Raw genomic sequence first — 22,554 nt, 5'->3', positions numbered from 1 at the left:
GTGATGTTTGTTTATTTTTAATACATTTGCAAACATTTCTAAAAACCTGTTTTTGCTTTATCATTATTGGGTATTGTGTGTAGAATGAGGAAATAAAACTATTTAAATTCATTTTAGAATAATGCTGGAACGTAATAAAAAATAAAAAAAAGTGAAGGGGTCTGAACACTTTCAGAACGCACTGTATTTACAATACCTGTTGCTAGATAAGTGGCTAAATTAGGGCTGGGAATTGCCAGGGACCTCACTATAAGATATTACCACGATACTTCGATGTCTATATGTATTGCGATTTGATGTTCCAAACATATTGCTCACTATAAAGTGGGGCAAAAAAGTATTTAGTCAGCCACCAATTGTGCAAGTTCTCCCACTTAAAAAGATGAGAGGCCTGTAATTTTCATCATAGGTACACTTCAACTATGACAGACAATATTAGGGAAAAAAATCCAGAAAATCCCATTGTAGGATTTTTTTTGAATTTATTTGCAAATTATGGTGGAAAATAAGTATTTGGTCAATAACAAAAGTTTCTCAATACTTTGTTATATACCCTTTGTTGGCAGTGTCAGAAGTCAAACGTTTTCTGTAAGTCTTCACAAGGTTTTCACACACTGTTGCTGGTATTTTGGCCCATTCCTCCATGCAGATCTCCTCTAGAGCAGTGACTTTTTGGGGCTGTTGCTGGGCAACACAGACTTTCAACTCCCTCCAAAGATTCTCTATGGGGTTGAGATCTGGAGACTGGCTAGGCCACTCCAGGACCTTGAAATGCTTCTTACGAAGCCACTCCTTTGTTGCCCGGGCGGTGTGTTTGGGATCATTGTCATGCTGAAAGACCCAGCCACGTTTCATCTTCAATGCCCTTGCTGATGGAAGGAGGTTTTCACTCAAAATCTCACGATACATGGCCCCATTCATCCTTTCCTTTACACGAATCAGTCGTCCTGGTCCCTTTGGAGAAAAACAGATCCAAAGCATGATGTTTCCACCCCCATGCTTCACAGTAGGTATGGTGTTCTTTGGATGCAACTCATCATTCTTTGTCCTCCAAACACGACGAGTTGAGTTTTTACCAAAGTTATATTTTGGTTTCATCTGACCATATGACATTCTCCCAATCTTCTTCTGGATCATCCAAATGCTCTCTAGCAAACTTCAGACGGGCCTGGACATGTACTGGCTTAAGCAGGGGGACACGTCTGGCACTGCAGGATTTGAGTCCCTGGCGGCGTAGTGTGTTACTGATGGTAGGCTTTGTTACTTTGGTCCCAGCTCTCTGCAGGTCATTCACTAGGTCCCCCCGTGTGGTTCTGAGATTTTTACTCACCGTTCTTGTGATCATTTTGACCCCACGGGGTGAGATTTTGCGTGGAGCCCCAGATCGAGGGAGATTATCAGTGGTCTTGTATGTCTTCCATTTCCTAATAATTGCTCCCACAGTTGATTTCTTCAAACCAAGCTGCTTACCTATTGCAGATTCAGTCTTCCCAGCCTGTTGCCGGTCTACAATTTTGTTTCTGGTGTCCTTTGACAGCTCTTTGGTCTTGGCCATTGTGGAGTTTGGAGTGTGACTGTTTGAGGTTGTGGACAGGTGTCTTTTATACTGATAACAAGTTCAAACAGGTGCCATTAATACAGGTAACGAGTGGAGGACAGAGGAGCCTCTTAAAGAAGAAGAAGTTACAGGTCTGTGAGAGCCAGAAATCTTGCTTGTTTGTAGGTGACCAAAAACGTATTTTCCACCATAATTTGCAAATAAATTCATAAAAAAATCCTACAATGTGATTTTCTGGATTTTTTTCCCTCATTTTGTCTGTCATAGTTGAAGTGTACCTATGATGAAAATTACAGGCCTCTCATCTTTTTAAGTGGGAGAACTTGCACAATTGGTGGCTGACTAAATACTTTTTTGCCCCACTGTATACGTCTGCTGCAGAGGGACAAGAGAGCCACGAGAAAGCACATTTTGTAGATAAGTACTCAAAACATGTTGGCTCGCCATTTAAAAAGAAGACGGAGAAAAGGCTATGATGAGAAATTACAGCCGACTAGCACTAGCTAACGTTAACTACCTAGCAAATCAATACTCAGTCACAGTATCAATATAAAATTGGCAAAATTATATCACGATACCCTATACATTTTTTTGACGCATTACTACATAAATTGTGAACATTTAAGAACTCTGGGTTGGACTGTCATTTTGCAACCACGCGTCATGTGTAGACATGTTTATGTGTGAATGTTAATTGTTAAGCTGCCAACAAAACTCCAGTAAAAGTGTAACAAAAACCTCTTAAGTGACTAAAGTACAATGGATACCCATGACGTGCTTAAAAATCGGTTTTAACTGTGGGAACTGCATTTGGTTGTTTGTTTAAATGACATGATTCATTTGTTAGTGTCTTCTTTACATTGAAATGTGTCTTACAAATGGTTTCCCTTTGGTGTAACATATAGTGGTTATTATGAGATGAGACTTGACAACTAATATATTCTTCCAATAAAAAAAGTTATACATTCAACAAACAAGATGTTTCTGTAGTTAAGTTTAAAACTTTATTTTTTTGTATTTTCCATATTTTTATTATTATTATTCATAATTCGCTATAAGACAGAGGAAAGGGGAAGGGTGGGTTGATACCGGGTTAAAGAAAAAATCCAATCTCCTCTTTTATGCCGTTCCGTTCATTCCTCCTTTTTGCGACACTCAACAATTTCTGAGCAAGTGTTTGTATTTCTTCTGTCCATTCGCCCAATATTAAGGAACTTAAACTAAAGGAGTCAGTCTCAAAGCGATTTGATGTTGTCAAACGTTGTGTCCTTCGCTCGTTTGGTGTCCATGTCTTTCCTCTCCACTATGATGATCTCATGTGGTTGTGTCTTTTGTCTTTAAAATGGAAGGAGCTGGAAGAGAGAACGGGACGAAGGTTTGGATTGGGTGCGGCTTCTGTTGGCGCCGCTTATCATCATCATCATCCTCAGTTGGGCTATAACCAAGGCTTTAGCAAAGATGAAGCTGAGAAGTGTAGCTGACAAATGAGGTCTTGCCGCTTCTCCCTGCAAGCCAATCACTGTGTCACGTGATTGTGTCACTTCTTGGTCGGGTGTGGTCATGTCCAGAGGGCGAGGGGGGTGGACCGTTCCAGAGGGACAGTTCTTTTGGGAGGGGAGAACAGAGGAGCTCAGTTTCCAGGAGGGTGGAAGGGAGAGGGGTGCGTCTGTACCTGCATCGCTGTGGGGGAAAAAACAATATTACTATGGATGAACAAATAAGATGATTAGTAGTGTTTCAGTTCAAAAGGCCACCATTCACCTATTTGATATTTATCGAGGATGCAATAGTACCTTTAAACAAAATATTACAAAAGTACTTTTCAACTACAGTCATCACAAAACACATTAGAAACCAGCATTTTTAACTACAGTTTTTAGGAAAGTTCTATGTACACGGCCAACAACAAGACTGCACAAGACAATATATATGCAAAGAAGTCCAGATACTGCTTCTCCAATAGAAATCCCAGATCACGCTTGTAGGTTATGTCATGGCAGCTAAACTCATATACAAAAACACATCCTAGGGTCCAACGGAGTCGCTCTGAACTGTGCATGTGCAAACCCGTCAAATGAAAAGGCACTTATTCGCTATAGTTTTTGACAAATGTAAACGTGTCAGTTTGTAACTTTCACAAGGTTATAGTGATGACATGTTCAGCTACTTAAGACATTGAATCCGGGGTGAAAGTAGATTTAAGTTCTTACTGGTACGAGACACGCAAGCTCGCTTAATTACACATTGAATCCCTATTAATTTTATATATGATCTTTCTATAAATAAAAGGGGCCAATGTGTCACATTAGGATAAACATTTCAAAATGTTTTGAAACAAAAATAAAAAAGGATTTTCATGCAGTTCCACATGTGTACTTAGAGGAATATATAAAAGTGAATATATTCAAATTAGCCCATAACTCAACCTATACAACAACATAGGCCTAGGACTATATATCCTTTAACTTTAAGCAGGGTTCATAAAGACTAGATGGAGATCTTTTCTAAATGAAACGTTGAGTATTTATCTAAAGTTAACATTGGTAAGTCAAATTCAAGAACTATCAGGGACTTTTTCGAGAAATTAATTGTAATTTTCAAGGACCTCAATGTTATATAATTGTGCATTCGGGAAGTATTCAGACCCCTTGACCTCTCCCACATTTTGCTATGTTACAGCCTAATAATGACAAAGCAAAAATAGAACCGGAAATATTTAATTTACATAAGTACTCATTTACATAAACCCTTTACTTTGATGAAGCACCTTTGGCAGTGATTATAGTCTCTTGTCATCTTGGGTATGACGCTACAAGCTTGGCACATCTTAATTTATGGCATTTCTCCCATTCTTCTCTGCAGATCCTCTCAAGCTCTGTCAGGTTGGATGAGGAACGTCGCTGCACTGGCTGGGCCACTAAAGAACATTCAGAGACTTGTCCCAAAACTACTCCTGCATTGTCTTGGCTGTGTGCTTAGGTTTGTCAAGAGTGCAAAGCTGTCATTGAGGTTACTTTGAAGAATCTCAAATATAATATATATTTTCATTTGTTGAACACTTTTTTTGGTTACTACATGATTCCATATTCAGTTTTGATGTCTCCACTATAAAGAAAAACCCTTGAATGAGTAGGTGTGTCCAATCTTTTGACTGGTACTGTGTGCCTATTGTAATGACATTCAGCGATTGTATAATTGAATTGCATCCACTGTTTTCCGCGCACGTCTGTCACTCACCTCCGCGTCGTCTCGATCTTGGCCACTCATCGCTGCCTTGGGAAAATGTAAGTGTTCTCGTCGAACCACAAAACAAGTTGTAGCGTATACCACCCGGTTTCAAGTTAATTCACTCATTTCATGCGGTAATGTAAAATAGTGATGTAATAGCCTAGTTTTCTTGTTATTTTGTATTAATTGTGATCGGCTCACGTTTTACCGGATACGGTGTAGCCCCACTATTTATTTTGCAGGGACGCCGGACGGGCTTACTCTTACCCCACCTTGAATCAAATCCAGGTTGTCTTTAGATTTTAGAGAAAATTAACAACTAAGGATGCATTTTTAACTTCTACCATTGACTTCCCAAACCCCGGTCTTTTTGCACTACGGAAATGTCGCGCCCCCTAGTATAAACACTCTGGTTCCCTTCTCTGCACTAATACAAGCTTAGGGAACCTTCATACCTTGTGGATGTCCTATGTAGAAGTGTTGGTGGGCCCCTTGTTGGAGGCCGTGTTGGGGGTGCTGGGAGACTTGTCCAAGGCCGTGCTGGGGGGGCGGGGCCTGGAGCATCACTACCTGCGGGTGGCCATGTTGGCCCTGGTGGTGGGGTCCCTGCAAGGCCCCTTGGACGTGAGCCTACGGAGAGGGACCAGGGACATACAATATGCAGAAACGTACATAAAATGTGTCACACAATATATAAAAACACAGGTAAAAAGACATGGATCTGCCTAAATATAAACATTAGGTCATTGTGTTCTTACAATCATTCCTTATTGCTTGGGCATAGAAATTGATGAACAGTTATGCTTTTTCATTTGAGTCATTTAGCTGACTGATCCAAAGCAATTTAGGTTGAGTGCCTTGCTCGAGGACACGGAGACAAACGTTTTACCTAGTCGGCTCGGGGATTCGAACCAGCGACCTTTTGATTACTGGACCAACGCTCTTAACCACTGCCACCCATTTTGGATGGAATTGAGTAATTTTTTTTCACTCCTTCCAAAAGGTGTTTACTTTACAAATCTGGCATTAGATAATATATTTTTGACGTCTTCGAATAGATATGCAACACAGAAAAAGAAGGATATCTGTTTGTGGGTTAGCCGATTTGAATTATGAAAGAATAAAGGATGCTGTCAGAAAAGTGAGGAATTCCTGATAAGATCAACAACATTATTATCTCTGGTTACAGTCATAACCAAGGTTATATGAAAAACAAATACTGAAACATGGAGGGACTACCTGGACTTTTCCAATAAGAAAGGCACATTTAAATGTTATGTTGCAAAATGTTTTAAAACATGTACCCTAATGAACAGAACCCAGAGTAACTCCTCCAGCAGTGTAAATGTACCTGTGTTATCTGCCCCAGACCGGGGTACGTGTGCGGGATTCCCTGGTGGCCATGCAGGCTGTAGCCCTGAAGGGGGAACGAGCCCTGGGGCGATGTTTGTCCCGGGGGCATATTAGAAGGGGTGGGGGCTGAGAGCGCCCCAGAGTGATATAGAGACTGGGTTTGGGGTCCCGACTGGGCAGAGATGGAGAATGAAATCATTAGCATAGGATAATCTTAGAGAGAAAAAAGCTCAGACTCAGCAATATGACGTGACCACGAGTAGTAGTGTGAAACAAAGATACTGCAGATTGTGATAGCTGTGTGACGACAACAGTTTGAGAAGATTCATCTCTTGCTTCACGCTCTTTGTATTGAAAGTCAGCCCACTTATCCTATCGCTGTCTGAGTATACCTTTAACATGGCCCTTCAAAAGGCCCAACAACACTGTATGTCGATAAAAGAAAACGTGGCCAAGACAAAAAGGGGTATGTTCTAGAACTGGTATGCGGTCCGGAGAGGGATGGTGAGATTTGAAGCTGTGATGAGGGGGTGTTGGTTTTACCTGTCCAGGGCTGGGGGCGTGCTGCTGGGGGGGTGGTTACATGTAGGGGTGCTGGAGGGCCGGGGCTGGTGCACTGCACCCTGGTGATGGGAGAACGACTGGGGGGCTAGAGAGGGGCGAGAAAGAGAGAGCTGAAGACACTTTCCATGATAAATTTCCCAAAACAATGATCCAGTAGCCTGGTACAAGATGTGTTTGGCTATACAGCACAAACAGCAAACAGATCTTGGACTAGGCTACCCCCCCCAAAAAACAATGATCCAGTCTAAATCCAGGATCCAACCAGTTTTGGACTCACCATAGATACCCTGCTGGGGCACCAGAGGCCCCTCACCTTGGCCGGGGAACTGGGGGCCCCCTGGAGGGCCCATGACCTGGGGGTGACTCCCTCCCTGGCCCAACATCCTCGCACCGCCCTGCAGCATGGAGTACATCGGCTGGGGAAGGGAGAGCGGGTGAGACACATAGAGAAAGACAGAGACATTGTTTTCAGTATCTGACCGCTACAGTTATGATGACCAAAACTGGATAACCACTAAGGCAAAGGGAGGCAGTTCGATTCAAAACTCTGGGGATAGGAAATTGAGGTCTGCCCCCCCCACCCCACAGTACAGCCATAGACACGGACAAACACACACCTTCCCACCCACACACACACACACTCACCCACCTTCCCACCCACTTCTCCACACACTGACCTGTCCCGGGTAAGGCGTCATGGCCTGGATGACCTGCTGCTGGCTGTACTGCAGGTAGGGCTGGGGGTAGGGCGATGGCACCAGGGGGGCTCCGGCTGCAGACCCTGCCGCCTGTAGCATGGCTTGCGGCGGGCCAGAGTTGCCATGGTCCGAGCGGGGGGCCCCCAACCCTAAGCCTGGGGGAGACCAAAACATGACTGCATAACAACATTGACAGGGAGGGGAACTCTGACACACTAGCAGATATGAACATGCTTTAAAAAGAACAATAAAGAACTGATTTGATCCCCAGGGTGAAATTATGTCACATGCTTACGATTGAAACTTCGGAACAGGGATAAATTCACTACTAGTTTTGCCCGACATTCAACTTTACTATAGAACTACAACAGTTTGGCATGCATTAGTAGATAAAGACGTTAGAATACAAAGTAGTAATAATAAGTATTCGTAAGGTAAGATATATATATATAGCTAGGTCCCAGATGTATTTTTATTTTTTTACCTTAATTTAACTAGGCAAGCCAGTTAAGAACAAATTCTTATTTACAATGTCGGCCTGCCCCGGCCTCCCCTAACCCGGACAACACGATGCCAATTGTGCGCCACCCTATGGGACTCCCGATCACGTCCGGTTGTGAGACAGCCCGGGATCAAACCAGGGTCTGCAGTGACGCCCCTAGCACTGAGATGCAGTACCTTAGACCGCTGCGCCTCTCGGGAGCCCCTCTTTGTAATGTCTTGCCAACTCAGACTGACCATAGTAGTTGGCCAGACAGCACAAACAGATCTGGGACCAGGCTAGAGTATGTCAAGGTGTAAACAATGCATGCACACTGGTAGGGAGTCGGAGAGGAGGCGTGCAGAGCGTGCATACCTTTGACTCGGGGGTATTTCCCCTGACAGACTGTAGACATGGTATACTGGTACATATGTGGAGGCTGGAGGGAAACAGAAGCCAGGAGACAAGAGGTCAACACGAAGCTACAAGCCGCATTGGCTTTTCAATGAGGGGATTTAGGCAATTTTAACATGAACTCGTACTAGATCCTAAAATGCGCTCAAACAATAGCGTAACACTGTATATAGTCACACACTATATCACCACTGGTGAAACTCAAGTATAGCATAATTAAGCAATAAGGAACAAGGTGGTGTGGTATATGGCCAATATACCACGGCTAAGGGCAGTTCTTATGCACAACTCAACGTGGAGTGCCTAGATACCACCCTTAGCCGTGGTATATTGGCCATATATCATAAACACCCAAGGTGCCTTATTGCGATTATAAACTGGTTACCAATGTCATTACAGCATTACAAATTAATGTTTTGTCATACCCGTAGTATACGGTCTGATATACCACGGCTGTCAGCCAATCAGCATTCGGGGCTCGAACCACACAGTTTATAGTCAAGTATAATATTACCAATAATCCCAAAGCCTCGCATTCATACAAACAGGGGGAGCAGTATTTGATGGGAAAACAGAATGTCCCACAGCATGCAATCAATTTAATCACAGTGTCAGAAGTGTGTGTGCGTTACCTGTACAGAGTGGATCTGGGAGATGTAGGAGAGGTAGGGGGCGTTGTAGATGGAACCCTGGCTGCCTGGGTGCTGCAGCACCACCGCAGGGCTGGGAGGGGGTGGCCGGGGGGGCGTGGGTGAAGGGTTGGGCTTCGTCTGCAGACACAGAGGGAAGGGGAAGAACCATTTATATTTGTTTGGTAAGTAGATGTCTAGGCAGTGTTTGGTACACTCCAGGGTGAACTTTCCCCTCGATACAGATAAGATCAGCTTCCCCTCCCCCAATCTAGGGATGGGCACGGTTATTTGAATATTCGATATCTCCCCAAAATGAATGACATTATTTGAATATTGAAATGATTTCAAATGCCCATCCCTACCCCAATCCTAAATCATTAGTGGGGAAAATGTAAAATGGACACAAAAATAAGTATCTACGGGCAACTTTACCCTACAACAGGGATGGGCAAATGTATTATTAAAAAAAGTTGAGTTAGAATAGTAGAATACACACGGTGCAAATGTTTTTCTGTTGATTTTTGTGCAACAGCAATCTCTTATGTCAGACAGCTAGGTTTCCATCCAATATACAACAGATTTTCATGCAAAGTTTAAAATCTGCATAAAATATGCACATTTTCCCACCAGAGATGTGTTTCCATCAAACGGACTTATTGCGAATAAAAGTATGTGCGTGATGACGTTGCGCACATAAAAATAACGTTTGCGGTTAAATTCCCCATGTACCGAATAAAAAATACAAGTTAAATGGTTTCCATCGCATTTTCAACTCTGATGGTTGTGTCACAAAAACAAATGTACCCACTCTGGTCTTGGCACGTGCGCTCTAGCCAACAGCTCGCAGATACAGGTAGGCAACTAACAGTGGCTGTGAAAAAAGTATTTACCCTCTTTCTGATTCTTTATTTTTGTATATTTTTGACACTGAATGTTATCAGATCTTCAACCAAAACCTAATATGCAGTGTTGGGTCCATTTTATTTCTGCCGGAAACCTATCTCGTCCAAAAAGTTGATTCAAGTTTGCCAAAAGCACCTGGATGATCATCAAGACTCTTGGAAGAATGTTCTATGGACAGATGAGTCAAAAGTATAACTTTTTGGACGACATGGGTCCCATTATGCCTGGCGAAAACCAAACATTGCATTCCACAGTAAGAACCTTATACCAACGGTCAAGCGTGGTGGTGGTAGTGAGATGGTTTGGGGATGCTTTGCTGCCTCAGGACCTGGACGACTTGCCTTAAAAGAAGGAACCATGATTTCTGCTCTGTATCAGAGAATTCTACAGGAGAATGTCAGGCCATCCGTCTGTGAGCTGAAGCTGAAGTGCAGCTGGGTCATGCAGCTAGACAACGATCCAAAACACACAATCAAGTCTCCCTAAAAATGGTTAAAAAGCAACAAATTTGAAGTTTTAGAATGGCCTCGTCATAGTCCAGACCTAATCCCAATTGAGATAATGTGGCAGGACTTGAAACGAGCAGTTCATGCTTGAAAACCCACAAATGTCACCGAGTTAAAGCAGTTCTGCATGCCATAGTGGGCCAAAATTCCTCCACAGCGATATGAGACTGATCAACAACTGAAAGGAAAGCATTTGGTTGGAGTCATTGCAGCTAAAGGTGGCGCAACCAGTTAATGAGTAAGGGTGCAATTACTTTTTCACACAGGGGTATTGAATGGTGCATACATTTGTTAAATAAATAAATTAAGTCTCCATTTTTTTTGTTATTTGTAAACTCAGGTTCCCTTTATCTAATATTAGGTTGAAGAGCTGATAACATTCAGTATACATTTTTTTTCAAAACTAGAGAAACTTAGAAAGGGAGCAAATACTTTTTCACAGGACTGTACATTATGAGATGATTATGGATAAGAGTGATATTTTTGTTATTTGTCAAACGGCAGCAAAGCATCGATCATCATGTCACAGAAATAGGACCCTAGATATTTTATTGGAAAGAAACATCATCACATGCAATTTCACCACCCTGTGAAGTTAATCATAACTTATTTCATCTGTAGCCTAATAAACTGCATGGCTTTCCAAGTCGTAGTGGGAGAATCACACGACATATCATCGCGTGACTCCAAGTCGACTTCAATATGGCGGTTATTATCTCAATATTATATCAATATAAAAGGCATTTCCACCACAATCTCGCATAATTCATTTTACTGGACACAAAAAAAGAGCCCACCAGGTCGAACAAACAAATTGTCTGTCTGCATTTATCAAATTGTAACGGCATATCCTTTTTCCATCCACATGAAATGGTTAGATAGAAACCTGGTTAGACACTCAAAAAATGCAAAACACTTAGGGTTCTTAAAAAAAAAGTCTGACTGCATGTGTGGGTACGCGGAGCCACTGCGGCCCCTCATAATGAGTTTTTGTGCCCATCCCTACCCTACACCATTTAATGCGTAGACCTCTAGACATCGTTTGGTACATAGGCGCATCTAGAAAGTGTTTCGTAGTATAGATACAGTAGATAGCAGACGCTTTTAACCAAAGCGACTTACAGTCATGATGTGTGCAAGCACCATACTCTACCAACTGAGCCACACGTCAAGACAAAGTCATTGTTTGGTTAGTAGACATCAAGACATTTTAGATCCTAATTATTTTGCTCTTCTTGACATGTCATTACACCTTCTTGCTTACCAGAGTGAGCGCGATTTTGTTTGGGTTGAACTCTTTGGCGTTGGGATTCAGAGTTGACTTCATGACTTGACTGAGAGTGAGAGAGAGAGAGAGAGAGAACACTGTTAGTACTGTATACACAATGATATCCACTGCTCTGTAACCAAATCCATCTATAAACCAGAAAGTAGTGCTGGGCGATGTGCTTTTTGAGGTAGGTTCAGTTTAGATTATTTTTTTAAATGATCCCGGTTATCGATTTAGGTTTAGATAATTTTAAACATAAAATGCATGTAGTATGTCAGTTGAATGCTTTAACAGAATGAAACAATTATTAAAAGTCCCATGATGGTAGTGACTGCCCATTACTGCTTCAATAAAATATTTCTCATTTCAAAAGAGCTGCTGTCTATGTATACTTATGACTGCTAAATACCAACTATCAATCACTTAGATTATGTATTTTCAGGGAGGGATACCTCGTGGGGCAACTGCTCTTTATCCCTCTCGATCGCAAGTCTTCTTTCTCTTCTCTCCATTTCAGTGTCTTGACAAGTAGACGCGCAATGGATTATGGTCATTGGCTAAACTATGTCGAATTTTGGCCTATTGGGAACTACAACTCCCCACTACATTGCACAGTTTGGGGTTGATCTGATTCATCTCTAGATAAACTGCATGTTGAGCTCACAGAAGAAAAAAACCCGAACTAAATGGAATTCTAATAATTGAACCGACTTTGGTCAATTAGTTATTTTAAAAAAATGAAAAATAACTGACATTTTGGTTAATCGCTCAGCAGTACCAGAAAGAATTCTCCTTTCAGTCTTTAGCAAAACTCACTCAATCACACCCTCCACTCGCTCTGCCTTCTCCTGTCTGGACTCCTCACTTCCTGGGGTCCTGGCTGACTGGGATTGTCCTGGCAATTGCCTGTCTGAAATGGGTCTGGCGGTGGTAGCGGCTGCGCTGGAACTGGGCTCCTTGGCGGGGTCCCCTGAGGGGGAAGCGGAGGGCTGGGAAGTACTTTGGGGGGCGAGGGTCTGTTTGGAGTCTGAGGTGGCGGGGCTGGGGTACGAGGGGAAGGACTTGGCCGTGTCAGAGGGAGATACCGCTGCAGCACTGGAGCCACATCCGCTGGGCTGAAGCTGAGGAGAATCACATCAAATCAATCTTTATTTATATAGCCAATTCATACAAAGTGCAACCAAATGCACTCTATGCCAAAAAGAAAGAAACAAGAAGGACTTGCATTTCTAAAAATACATTTCCAAGTTAATTTACAAACACATGTTTAAAAGGGTTTAACAGTAGAAATGGGTTATAAACTAGAAATGTAAGTAATTTATTTCTGACTACTTATAAACGTGAATAAACTCAGCAAAAAAGGAAACATCCTCACTGTCAACTGCGCTTATTTTCAGCAAACTTAACATATTTGTATGAACATAACAAGATTCAACAACAGACATAAACTGAACAAGTTCCACAGACTAACAGAAATGGAATAATGTGTCCCTGAACAAAGGGGGGGCCAAAATCAAAAGTCAGTGTCTGGTGTGGCCACCAGCTGCATTAAGTACTGCAGTGCATCTCCTCCTCATGGACAGCACCAGATTTGTCAGTTCTTGCTGTGAGATGGTGGAAGAGTGGGGTAACAAGGCAACTGCAGGTTCCCGGACATTTCTGGGGGCCATGGTAGAACCCTGACATTCCTGTCTTGCAGGAAATCACACACAGAACGACCTGTATGGCTGGTGGCATTGTCATGCTAGAGGGTCATGTAAGGATGAGCCTGCAGGAAGGGGTACCACATGAGGGAGGAGGATGTCTTCCCTGTAACGCACAGCATTGCGATTGCCTGCAATGACAACAAGCTCAGTCCGATGATGCTGTGACACACCGCCCCAGACCATGACAGACCCTCCACCTCCAAATCGATCCCGCTCCAGAGTACAGGCCTCGGTGTAACGCTCATTCCTTCGACGACAAACGCGAATCCGACCATCACCCCTGGTGAGACCGTGACTCGTCAGTGAAGAGCACTTTTTGCCAGTCCTGTCTGGTCCAGCGACGGTGGGTTTGTGCCCATAGACAACGTTGTTGACGGTGATGTCTGGTGAGGACCTGCCTTACAACAAGCCCTCAGTCCAGCCTTTCTCAGCCTATTGCGGACAGTCTGAGCACTGATGGAGGGATTGTGCGTTCCTGGTGTAACTCGGGCAGATGTTGTTGCCATCCTGTACCTGTCCCGCAGGTATGATGTCCGGATGTACCGATCCTGTGCAGGTGTTCTGCACAGTGGTCTGCCACTGCGTGGACGATCAGCTGTCCATCCTGTCTCCCTTTCCTAGGCGTCTCACAGTATGGACATTGAAATGCATTGCCCTGGCCACATCTGCAGTCCTCATGCCTCCTGCAGCATGCATAATGCACATTCACGCAGATGAGCAGGGACCCTGGGCATCTTTCTTTTGGTGTTTTTCAGAGTCAGTAGAAACGCCTCTTTAGTGTCCTAAGTGTTCATAACTGTGACTTTAATTGCCTACCGTCTGTAAGCTGTTAGTGTCTTAACGACCGTTCCACAGGTGCATGTTCATTAACTGTTTATGGTTCATTGAACAAGCATGGGAAACAGTGTTTAAACCCTTTACAATGAAGATCTGTGAAGTTATTTGGATTTTTATGAATTATCTTTGAAAGACAGGGTCCTGAAAACGGGAGGTTTCTTTTTTTGCTGAGTTTATCTGTCCAACTTGGTCCTGCTTCTTGAAATACCACCAGCCCAGGACTTGACAGAACAATTATTTTCACCAAGAGAATTTAGACTCAAGAGGTAATTGCAGATTTCTCGTTCACACATGGCTAAGGAGCAGCGACAGAAGTCTTACCCTGAATTCTTTGCCGAATTTCCGCAGCTCTTCAATTTGTGACCTTTGCTGAATGGAGGGAGCTGAGAGACAAGGGGGAGAGAAAGGATACAAAAAAGTTCTCTAGCAGGGGAGAATGTAATGTGGGTGTTTTTGACTGCACTTTTCTTTCAGACAGCACCTTATGGCAAACAAACGAATGCTTTTTTACAGGAATACTCTTCTCATCTGCGACAACAGCTAATTGACACACTAACATGCACACACTTTTTGAGGTGAGACCCCGCGACAGCAAACAGTTAAAAATAGGGAGTGGCCACCAGCCGTCCTACCGACCAGAATATCTGCCGTCATTTTCCAACGGTGTCGACATGTTGAATCAGCGCAAAACAGTCCTCGCTCATCGACACCCAGCAGGTGCTTTAACCATTCATTGTCGAGGCTGACCTCTAATACACACAAGCTCCCTCCCACAAACACACATTTCACAGACACACACCTTTACTCTTGCCATCTTCCGTGGTGCCTGGACTCTCTGCTGATCGTTCTTTGGCAGCCATGCAGAGGATCTCGTTCACTGTAGAACAGACAGACAGAATGAGAGACAGAGATATATTTTTAAAAACACACAGGGGAACAATAAGCCACTGGAAAACTCCAACCACTTGAACAGATTCCCACAAAACACCTGCCTGGTTCTTGTACAGGTGACCCTGTCCTGATGACAGTTGGGGCCATTTTCATGACTTAATATAGACTCGATAAGCAAAGTGAAAACAAATGGAGACCGGAGATTTGCTTTCAGCCAAATGTATGAAAGTTTGTTTTTATAAATACTTATTATCATGAGCAATTTCATTGTCGTCACTACTACTTCAACTACTTCAACTGAAAGAGCTGCAAAATCTGGACCCCTACAAATCAGCCGGGCTAGACAATTTGGACCCTTTCTTTCTAAAATTATCTGCAGAAATTGTTGCCACCCCTATTACTAGCCTGTTCAACCTCTCTTTCGTGTCGTCTGAGATTCCCAAAGATTGGAAAGCAGCTGCGGTCATCCCCCTCTTCAAAGGGGGGGACACTCTTGACCCAAACTGCTACAGACCTATATCTATCCTACCATGCCTTTCTAAGGTCTTCGAAAGCCAAGTCAACAAACAGATTACCGACCATTTCGAATCTCACCATACCTTCTCTGCTATGCAATCTGGTTTCAGAGCTGGTCATGGGTGCACCTCAGCCACGCTCAAGGTCCTAAACGATATCTTAACCGCCATCGATAAGAAACATTACTGTACAGCCGTATTCATTGATCTGGCCAAGGCTTTCGACTCTGTCAATCACCACATCCTCGTCGGCAGACTTGACAGCCTTGGTTTCTCAAATGATTGCCTCGCCTGGTTCACCAACTACTTCTCTGATAGAGTTCAGTGTGTCAAATCGGAGGGTCTGCTGTCCGGACCTCTGGCAGTCTCTATGGGGGTGCCACAGGGTTCAATTCTTGGACCGACTCTCTTCTCTGTATACATCAATGAGGTCGCTCTTGCTGCTGGTGAGTCTCTGATCCACCTCTACGCAGACGACACCATTCTGTATACTTCTGGCCCTTCTTTGGACACTGTGTTAACAACCCTACAGGCAAGCTTCAATGCCATACAACTCTCCTTCCGTGGCCTCCAATTGCTCTTAAATACAAGTAAAACTAAATGCATGCTCTTCAACCGATCGCTACCTGCACCTACCCGCCTGTCCAACATCACTACTCTGGACGGCTCGGACTTAAAATACGTGGACAACTACAAATACTTAGAGGTGTCTGGTTAGAATGTAAACTCTCCTTCCAGACCCATATCAAAGTTAAATCTAGAATTGGCTTCCTATTTCGCAAAAAATAATCCTTCACTCATGCTGCCAAACATACCCTCGTAACTGACTATCCTACCAATCCTCGACTTTGGCGATGTCATTTACAAAATAGCCTCCAATACCCTACTCAACAAATTGGATGCAGTCTATCACAGTGCAATCCGTTTTGTCATCAAAGCCCCATATACTACCCACCATTGCGACCTGTACGCTCTCGTTGGCTGGCCATCGCTTCATACTCGTCGCCAAAACCACTGGCTCCATGTCATCTACAAGACCCTGCTAGGTAAAGTCCCCCCTTATCTCAGCTCGCTGGTCACCATAGCATCTCCCACCTGTAGCACACGCTCCAGCAGGTATATCTCTATAGTCACCCCCAAAACCAATTATTTCTTTGGCCGCCCTTCCTTCCAGTTTTCTGCTGCCAATGACTGGAACGAACTACAAAAATCTCTGAAACTGGAAACACTTATCTCCCTCACTAGCTTTAAGCACCAACTGTCAGAGCAGCTCACAGATTACTGCACCTGTACATAGCCCACCTATAATTTAGCCCAAACAACTACCTCTTTCCCTACTGTATTTAATTAATTTATTTATTTTGCTCCTTTGCACCCCATTATTTTTATTTCTACTTCGCACATTCTTCCATTGCAAATCTACCATTCCAGTGTTTTACTTGCTATATTGTATTTACTTTGCCACCATGGCCTTTCTTTGCCTTTACCTCCCTTATCTCACCTCATTTGCTCACATCGTATATAGACTTGTTTATACTGTACTATTGACTGTATGTTTGTTTTACTCCATGTGTAACTCTGTGTCGTTGTATGTGTCGAACTGCTTTGCTTTAGCTTGGCCAGGTCGCAATTGTAAATGAGAACTCAACTTGCCTACCTGGTTAAATAAAGGTGAAATAAATAAATAAATAAATAAAACTACCACAGCCTGTCTCCACTTGTTTATAAATATAGTTTGTTGATTGTTGCCATTCTTCGTACCGTCAATGGGGAAGAGCGGGGCGAGGCCTGATGTTTTCTGGGAGGGCATGGAGACAGATGACGTGTCCAGGTACTGCACCGAGTCCTGCGAGCCAGATTTCGGGGAGCGGGAGGCTGAGGGAGGACAAGACAGAACAGAGGTCAGAATGAAAGACAATGAATGAGATGTTATAAATGGTTAGCATTTTGGCTGTGTCTGAAATGGCACACTGCTCCCTTTAAAGTGCACCACTTTGTGCCATGGCACCCTAGTACCTATATAGGCCCAAAAGTAGTGCACGGTATACAGTTGAAGTCAAAAGTTTACATACACCTTAGGCAAATACATTTAAACTCAGTTTTTCACAATTCCTGACATTTAATCAGAGTAAAAAATCCCTGGTCTTAGGTCAGTTAGGATCAGCACTTTATTTTAAGAATGTGAAATGTCAGAATAATAGGAGAGAATTATTTATTTCAGCTTTCATTTCTTTCATCACATTCCCAGTGGGTCAGAAGTTTACATACACTCAATTAGTATTTGGTAGCATTGCCTTTAAATTGTTTAACTTGGGTCAAACGTTTTGGGTAGCCTTCCACAAGTGTCCCACAATAAGTTGGGTCAATTCTGGCCAATTCCTCCTGACAGAGCTGGTGTAACGGAGTCAGGTTTGTAGGCCTCCTTGCTCGCACACGCTTTTTCAGTTCTGCCCACAAATTTCTATAGGATTGAGGTCAGGGCTTTGTGATGGCCACTCCAATACCTTGACTTTGTTGTCCTTAAGCCATTTTGTCACAACTTTGGAAGTATGCTTGGGGTCATTGTTCATTTGGAAGACCCATTTGCAACCAAGCTTTAACTTTAACTGATGTCTTGAGATGTTGCTTCAATATATCCACATAATTTTCCATCCTCATGATGCCATCTATTTTGTGAAGTGCACCAGTCCTCCTGCGGTAAATCACCCCCATAACATGATGCTGCCACCCCCGTGCTTCATGGTTGGGATGGTGTTCTTCGGTTTGCAAGCCTCCCCCTTTTTCCTCCAAACATAACAATGATTATGGCCAAGCAGTTCTATTTTTGTTTCATCAGACCAGAGGACATTTCTCCAAAAAGTACCATCTTTGTCCCCATGTGCAGTTGCAAACCATAGTCTGGCTTTTTTTATGGCAGTTTTGGAGCAGTGGCTTCTTCCTTGCTAAGCAGCCTTTCAGGTTATGTCAATATAGGACTTGTTTTACTGTGGATATAGATACTTTTGTACCTGTTTCCTCCAGCATCTTCACAAGGTCCTTTGCTGTTGTTCTGGGATTGATTTGCACTTTTCGCACCAAAGTACGTTCATCTCAGGAGACAGAACAAGTATCCTTCCTGATCGGTATGACGGCTGCGTGGTCCCATGGTGTTGATACTTGCGTACCTTTGTTTGTACAGATGAACGTGGTACCTTCAGGCATTTGGAAATTGCTCCCAAGGATGAACCAGACTTGTGGAGGTCTACAATTTTTCTCCACATTGTGGAGTGGTTGAAAAACAAGTTAATGATTCCAACCTAAGTATATGTAAACTTCAACTATATATAAGGAATAGTGTGCCATATCAGATGCATATGAAATGTGAGTTAGTAGTTAGTTTACTAACCAACATCTACCATTAGTAGCAATTCTCAATGGATTCATTGGACTTAAGTCTATGATGAGGCAGAATGTCTGTGTCTTGAGTTCTGGAGTGAGTCTTGAACAAGTGTGTAGACAAAGTGTGAGATAAAAGGCAGTTGTATGTTAACCTGTGGACTGGGTGTGTGAGTTAGGTGTCCGGACCGGTCGGTTTGACTGGGCGGGTCTCTGTAATTTGGGAGACATCCTAGAAGACACTGAGGCAGGGAGAAAGAAGAGAGGAGGTTAAATTTCCCGACAATCAACTGGCAATATATTATTGTAAGCTCACCTATTACTTTTCAAGACTGCACACAGTGCAAACTTAAGAAATAAGGCCCGATGAGGACACAGCCCTTAGCCGTGGTATATTGGCCATATATCACAAACCCCCGAGGTGCCTTATTGCGATTATAAACTGGTTACCAACGCAATTAGAGCAGTAAAAATACATGTTTTGTCATACCCGTGGTATAGGGTCTAATATACCACGGTTGTCAGCCAATCAGCATTCAGGGCTCGAACCACCCAGTCTATAAAAACAAATAATTCATGACTGCCATGTTCACTTTCTGGAGTAACACATCCACGTAGACACACAGATATCCCATTACAACACAGATAACTCCCCGAACACACACAAACACACCCACTAATAACTTCACTCACCTCCGTTGACGGGCCTACCAGTGTCCGACGGAGACAGCGAGTTGGAATGGGGGGTGGGGGGACTAGCTGAAGAGGGGGCGGCGTTGGCCGAGGCCGGACCCCCGGGGGAGGCAGGAGCGTAGGGGCTGGCAGTGCCAGGGCTGCCCTGGGAGTGGTGGGGGGAGTAACCTCGGCCAGAGAGGGGGCTGCTGCACTCCGAAGACGGGGGAGGGGGCTGGGGACCACCAGTGGCCAAAGGTAGGTGAGGTTTGGGGGAGGAAGAGGAGGGAGGGGCTGAGCGGTAGCCGGCGCTCATGCGGTTGTGACCTTGGGGTCCGCCGCTTCCTCCTCCAGGGCCTCGCTCCGCCCGCTCGCGTTCTCCTCGCATGCTGCCCCCCGACGCGCCAGTCTCCCTAGCTCGCTGTGGTAACGGAATGTATTTGCCTTCCCTGAAAGAGAGAGATAAACAAAGAAAGAATGGGGGGGGTACTGTAGATCATGTTTTCCCCAATCCATCCACTGCTGCCAATGACTTTCAGCATGATGAGGGGATGAGTTTGAGCAAGGTGAGGGGCAGAATCACTCATCTTGATCACATAATGAGTATTTAATTGGGATGCCAGTTGATTTGTAGACCAGCCATTCTACTCAGTCCGAATGAAATGTGGTCAATCTCAAATACACAAACCACTTAGCAGTAGTCAATAGTGACACCCCCCCCACACACTAGCCAAAGGACACATCCCAATTTTCCACCCTTCTCCCAAAGTGTGGACTTTTTTACTCAACATCATGTATTTAAAAACATGAAATCATTGGCTAGAAAGAGTTAATTTCCACCATTGTTGAATCCATGAAGTGCACACTTCTGGGAAAGGGTGGAGAATTGTGACATAGCCAAAGAATACAGCCTGACCGGAGCATTCACCTGCTGACTATGCTGAGGCTGTCGCAGCCTTTCTCCCTCTCCCTGGGGCTTCCCCCCCCCCGCTCGCCACTGCGCACCACTGCGCTGCACTTGTCCTCCTCGCTCTTGCCCTCCTCGTTCTCCAACGAGACGCGTTGGCGGTACTGGGGGCTGGACTCGATCTCACTAGCCATGAGGGCGGCACGTGCCTCCCGCTGCCGGAAGTCCTCTGTGCTGCCCCTCTCCAGATGGACCCTGAGGAACAGGGAGGGAGATGGCGAGAGAAAAGGATAGAGAGATGGTGAAGATCAACTCTATGCATAGATACATATATACAAACAATCATGTATGAAGATCAGATCTGGGTTCAAATACTTTTGTGTTTGATCGAGTCTGCTTGAAGTGCCAGATGGGCGAGAATTGCAGTTTTGGGACTCCTCTATTGGATTATTAAGCCAGACATGCTCAAACAGGAACAGATTAAGTATTTGAAATTATCTTTCAAGTATTTCAAACCCAGCTCTGATGGAGATTCAGGGGAATATTATTTCAAAAGGTTGTCCTTTTGCTTAGACTGTTTAGGCCTTGAAGACTGTTTTTTTGTCTTGACATGGAGGTGGACTTACGTGTACATTGAGAGGCTGGAGTCGTAGGTAGACTCGACTCCGAAGTTCACCTTGTTGTAACGAAACATTTCGTTGGCATCCCAACCGTTGGCCTGAGAGAGGGCAAGAAAACTTTGTGTAAGTTGCCAGAGCCTGTGGCGGTAAGCTCCAGGTTGTGTGTGTCAATGGAGGCTCCTCAGAGGAGGAAAGGGCCATCCTTCTCAGTGAATTTCATAAAAATGTAAAAAGTGAAACTATACTAAATATATTCACAACGCCTGTTTGCTGTACTGCATGATTGCAGCGGGTTATAGTAGCTATGTGAACAACGATGTAGACAGTGTGTAGCGTTTATTTTATGAAGGTTTGGCTTGGGAAGGTTCTCTCACCTGGTCACGGATAGCTGTTGTGCAATGAAATTCACAAGCGAAGGAAAAAGGTGAGAGGAGGAGACCGCAAAGATGCGAGAAGGAATTATACAACGAGTAAAGTGATCATGCAGTTTGTATATGGCAGCTATGAAAGTGAACTGTGTTTGTGGGTGATCAGGGGTGTATTCATTTCGCTGATTGTGTTGAAAAATGTTTCTTAAACTGAACGGGGATAAACATACCTGAATTTATCCAATAGAAACTTTCATTTTCAACTGTTGGACTAATGATTACACCCTAGATCAGCTGGATGCAGGCAAGAGTGTGCAAGGCGGTAGAGGGCGGGTCCCAACAGAGATCATTGCGGCGCTGTCTGCATTTTTAATTCTGCGGGCTGGTGCGGGCAGACAGATGACTCTGGGCAAAAAATATTTTCGTTGTCCCTCAGATTATGTAGAAACTGTCATCTTTCTGCTTTGTATGCGTTAAACCAAATTTATGCTTGATCTGTAAATGAGGCCAAATCAAGCTCTGTACCGCATCACCGCGCGCCTCTCAAATTGTGAAACAACGCAGAGGGCTCCGTATAGCTCCGCATTGACATGATTGGTTGACGGTAGGTGGAGGAGGTACGTCCTGTATAAACACAAACTCACTTCCTTGACAACTTCCTACACAATAGCTCTGCTCCGCTAAGCGCAAGAAGTATGTGTCAGGAGTTCACCTAGGGGTCATGATTGGGGCTGTACCAAATGATTTATGTATTAGAATAATTGATTATGCTTATGTTCTATTAATAGAAGGGGAGGAGTTATAAGACCCCTCCCTCCTTACATTTATAGGGTCCTAGATTACAGATTAACAATATATATACAGTGGGGAGAACAAGTATTTGATACACTGCCGATTTTACAGGTTTTCCTACTTAAAAAGCATATAGAGGTCTGTAATTTTTATCATAGGTACACTTCAACTGTGAGAGATGGAATCTAAAACAAAAATCCAGAAAATCACATTGTATGATTTTTAAGTAATTAATTTGCATTTTATTGCATGACATAAGTATTT

General features: G+C 43.7%; 1 protein-coding gene across 1 annotated transcript in view; it reads right to left on the bottom strand.

Annotated features, from left to right (window-relative positions):
- Positions 1 to 2,539: 2,539 nt before the first annotated feature.
- Positions 2,540 to 22,554, bottom strand: part of LOC115106726 (ataxin-2-like protein) — a 52,962-nt gene continuing 32,947 nt past the window's right edge. Inside the window, 18 exon segments of the mRNA XM_029629733.2 lie at positions 2,540 to 3,238; positions 5,242 to 5,416; positions 6,138 to 6,311; positions 6,683 to 6,720; positions 6,723 to 6,788; positions 6,981 to 7,119; positions 7,381 to 7,556; positions 8,258 to 8,321; positions 8,929 to 9,066; positions 11,602 to 11,671; positions 12,424 to 12,728; positions 14,472 to 14,533; positions 14,950 to 15,027; positions 17,318 to 17,431; positions 19,087 to 19,173; positions 19,625 to 20,052; positions 20,532 to 20,765; positions 21,137 to 21,228. Of these exon segments, the coding sequence (XP_029485593.2) occupies positions 3,189 to 3,238; positions 5,242 to 5,416; positions 6,138 to 6,311; positions 6,683 to 6,720; positions 6,723 to 6,788; positions 6,981 to 7,119; positions 7,381 to 7,556; positions 8,258 to 8,321; positions 8,929 to 9,066; positions 11,602 to 11,671; positions 12,424 to 12,728; positions 14,472 to 14,533; positions 14,950 to 15,027; positions 17,318 to 17,431; positions 19,087 to 19,173; positions 19,625 to 20,052; positions 20,532 to 20,765; positions 21,137 to 21,228 (2,490 nt within the window). The 3' untranslated portion in view covers positions 2,540 to 3,188.

Source organism: Oncorhynchus nerka, linkage group LG23 (genome assembly GCF_034236695.1).
Source record: "Oncorhynchus nerka isolate Pitt River linkage group LG23, Oner_Uvic_2.0, whole genome shotgun sequence".
NCBI lineage: Eukaryota > Metazoa > Chordata > Actinopteri > Salmoniformes > Salmonidae > Oncorhynchus > Oncorhynchus nerka.
This window is presented reverse-complemented; position numbering and strand designations above follow the sequence as displayed.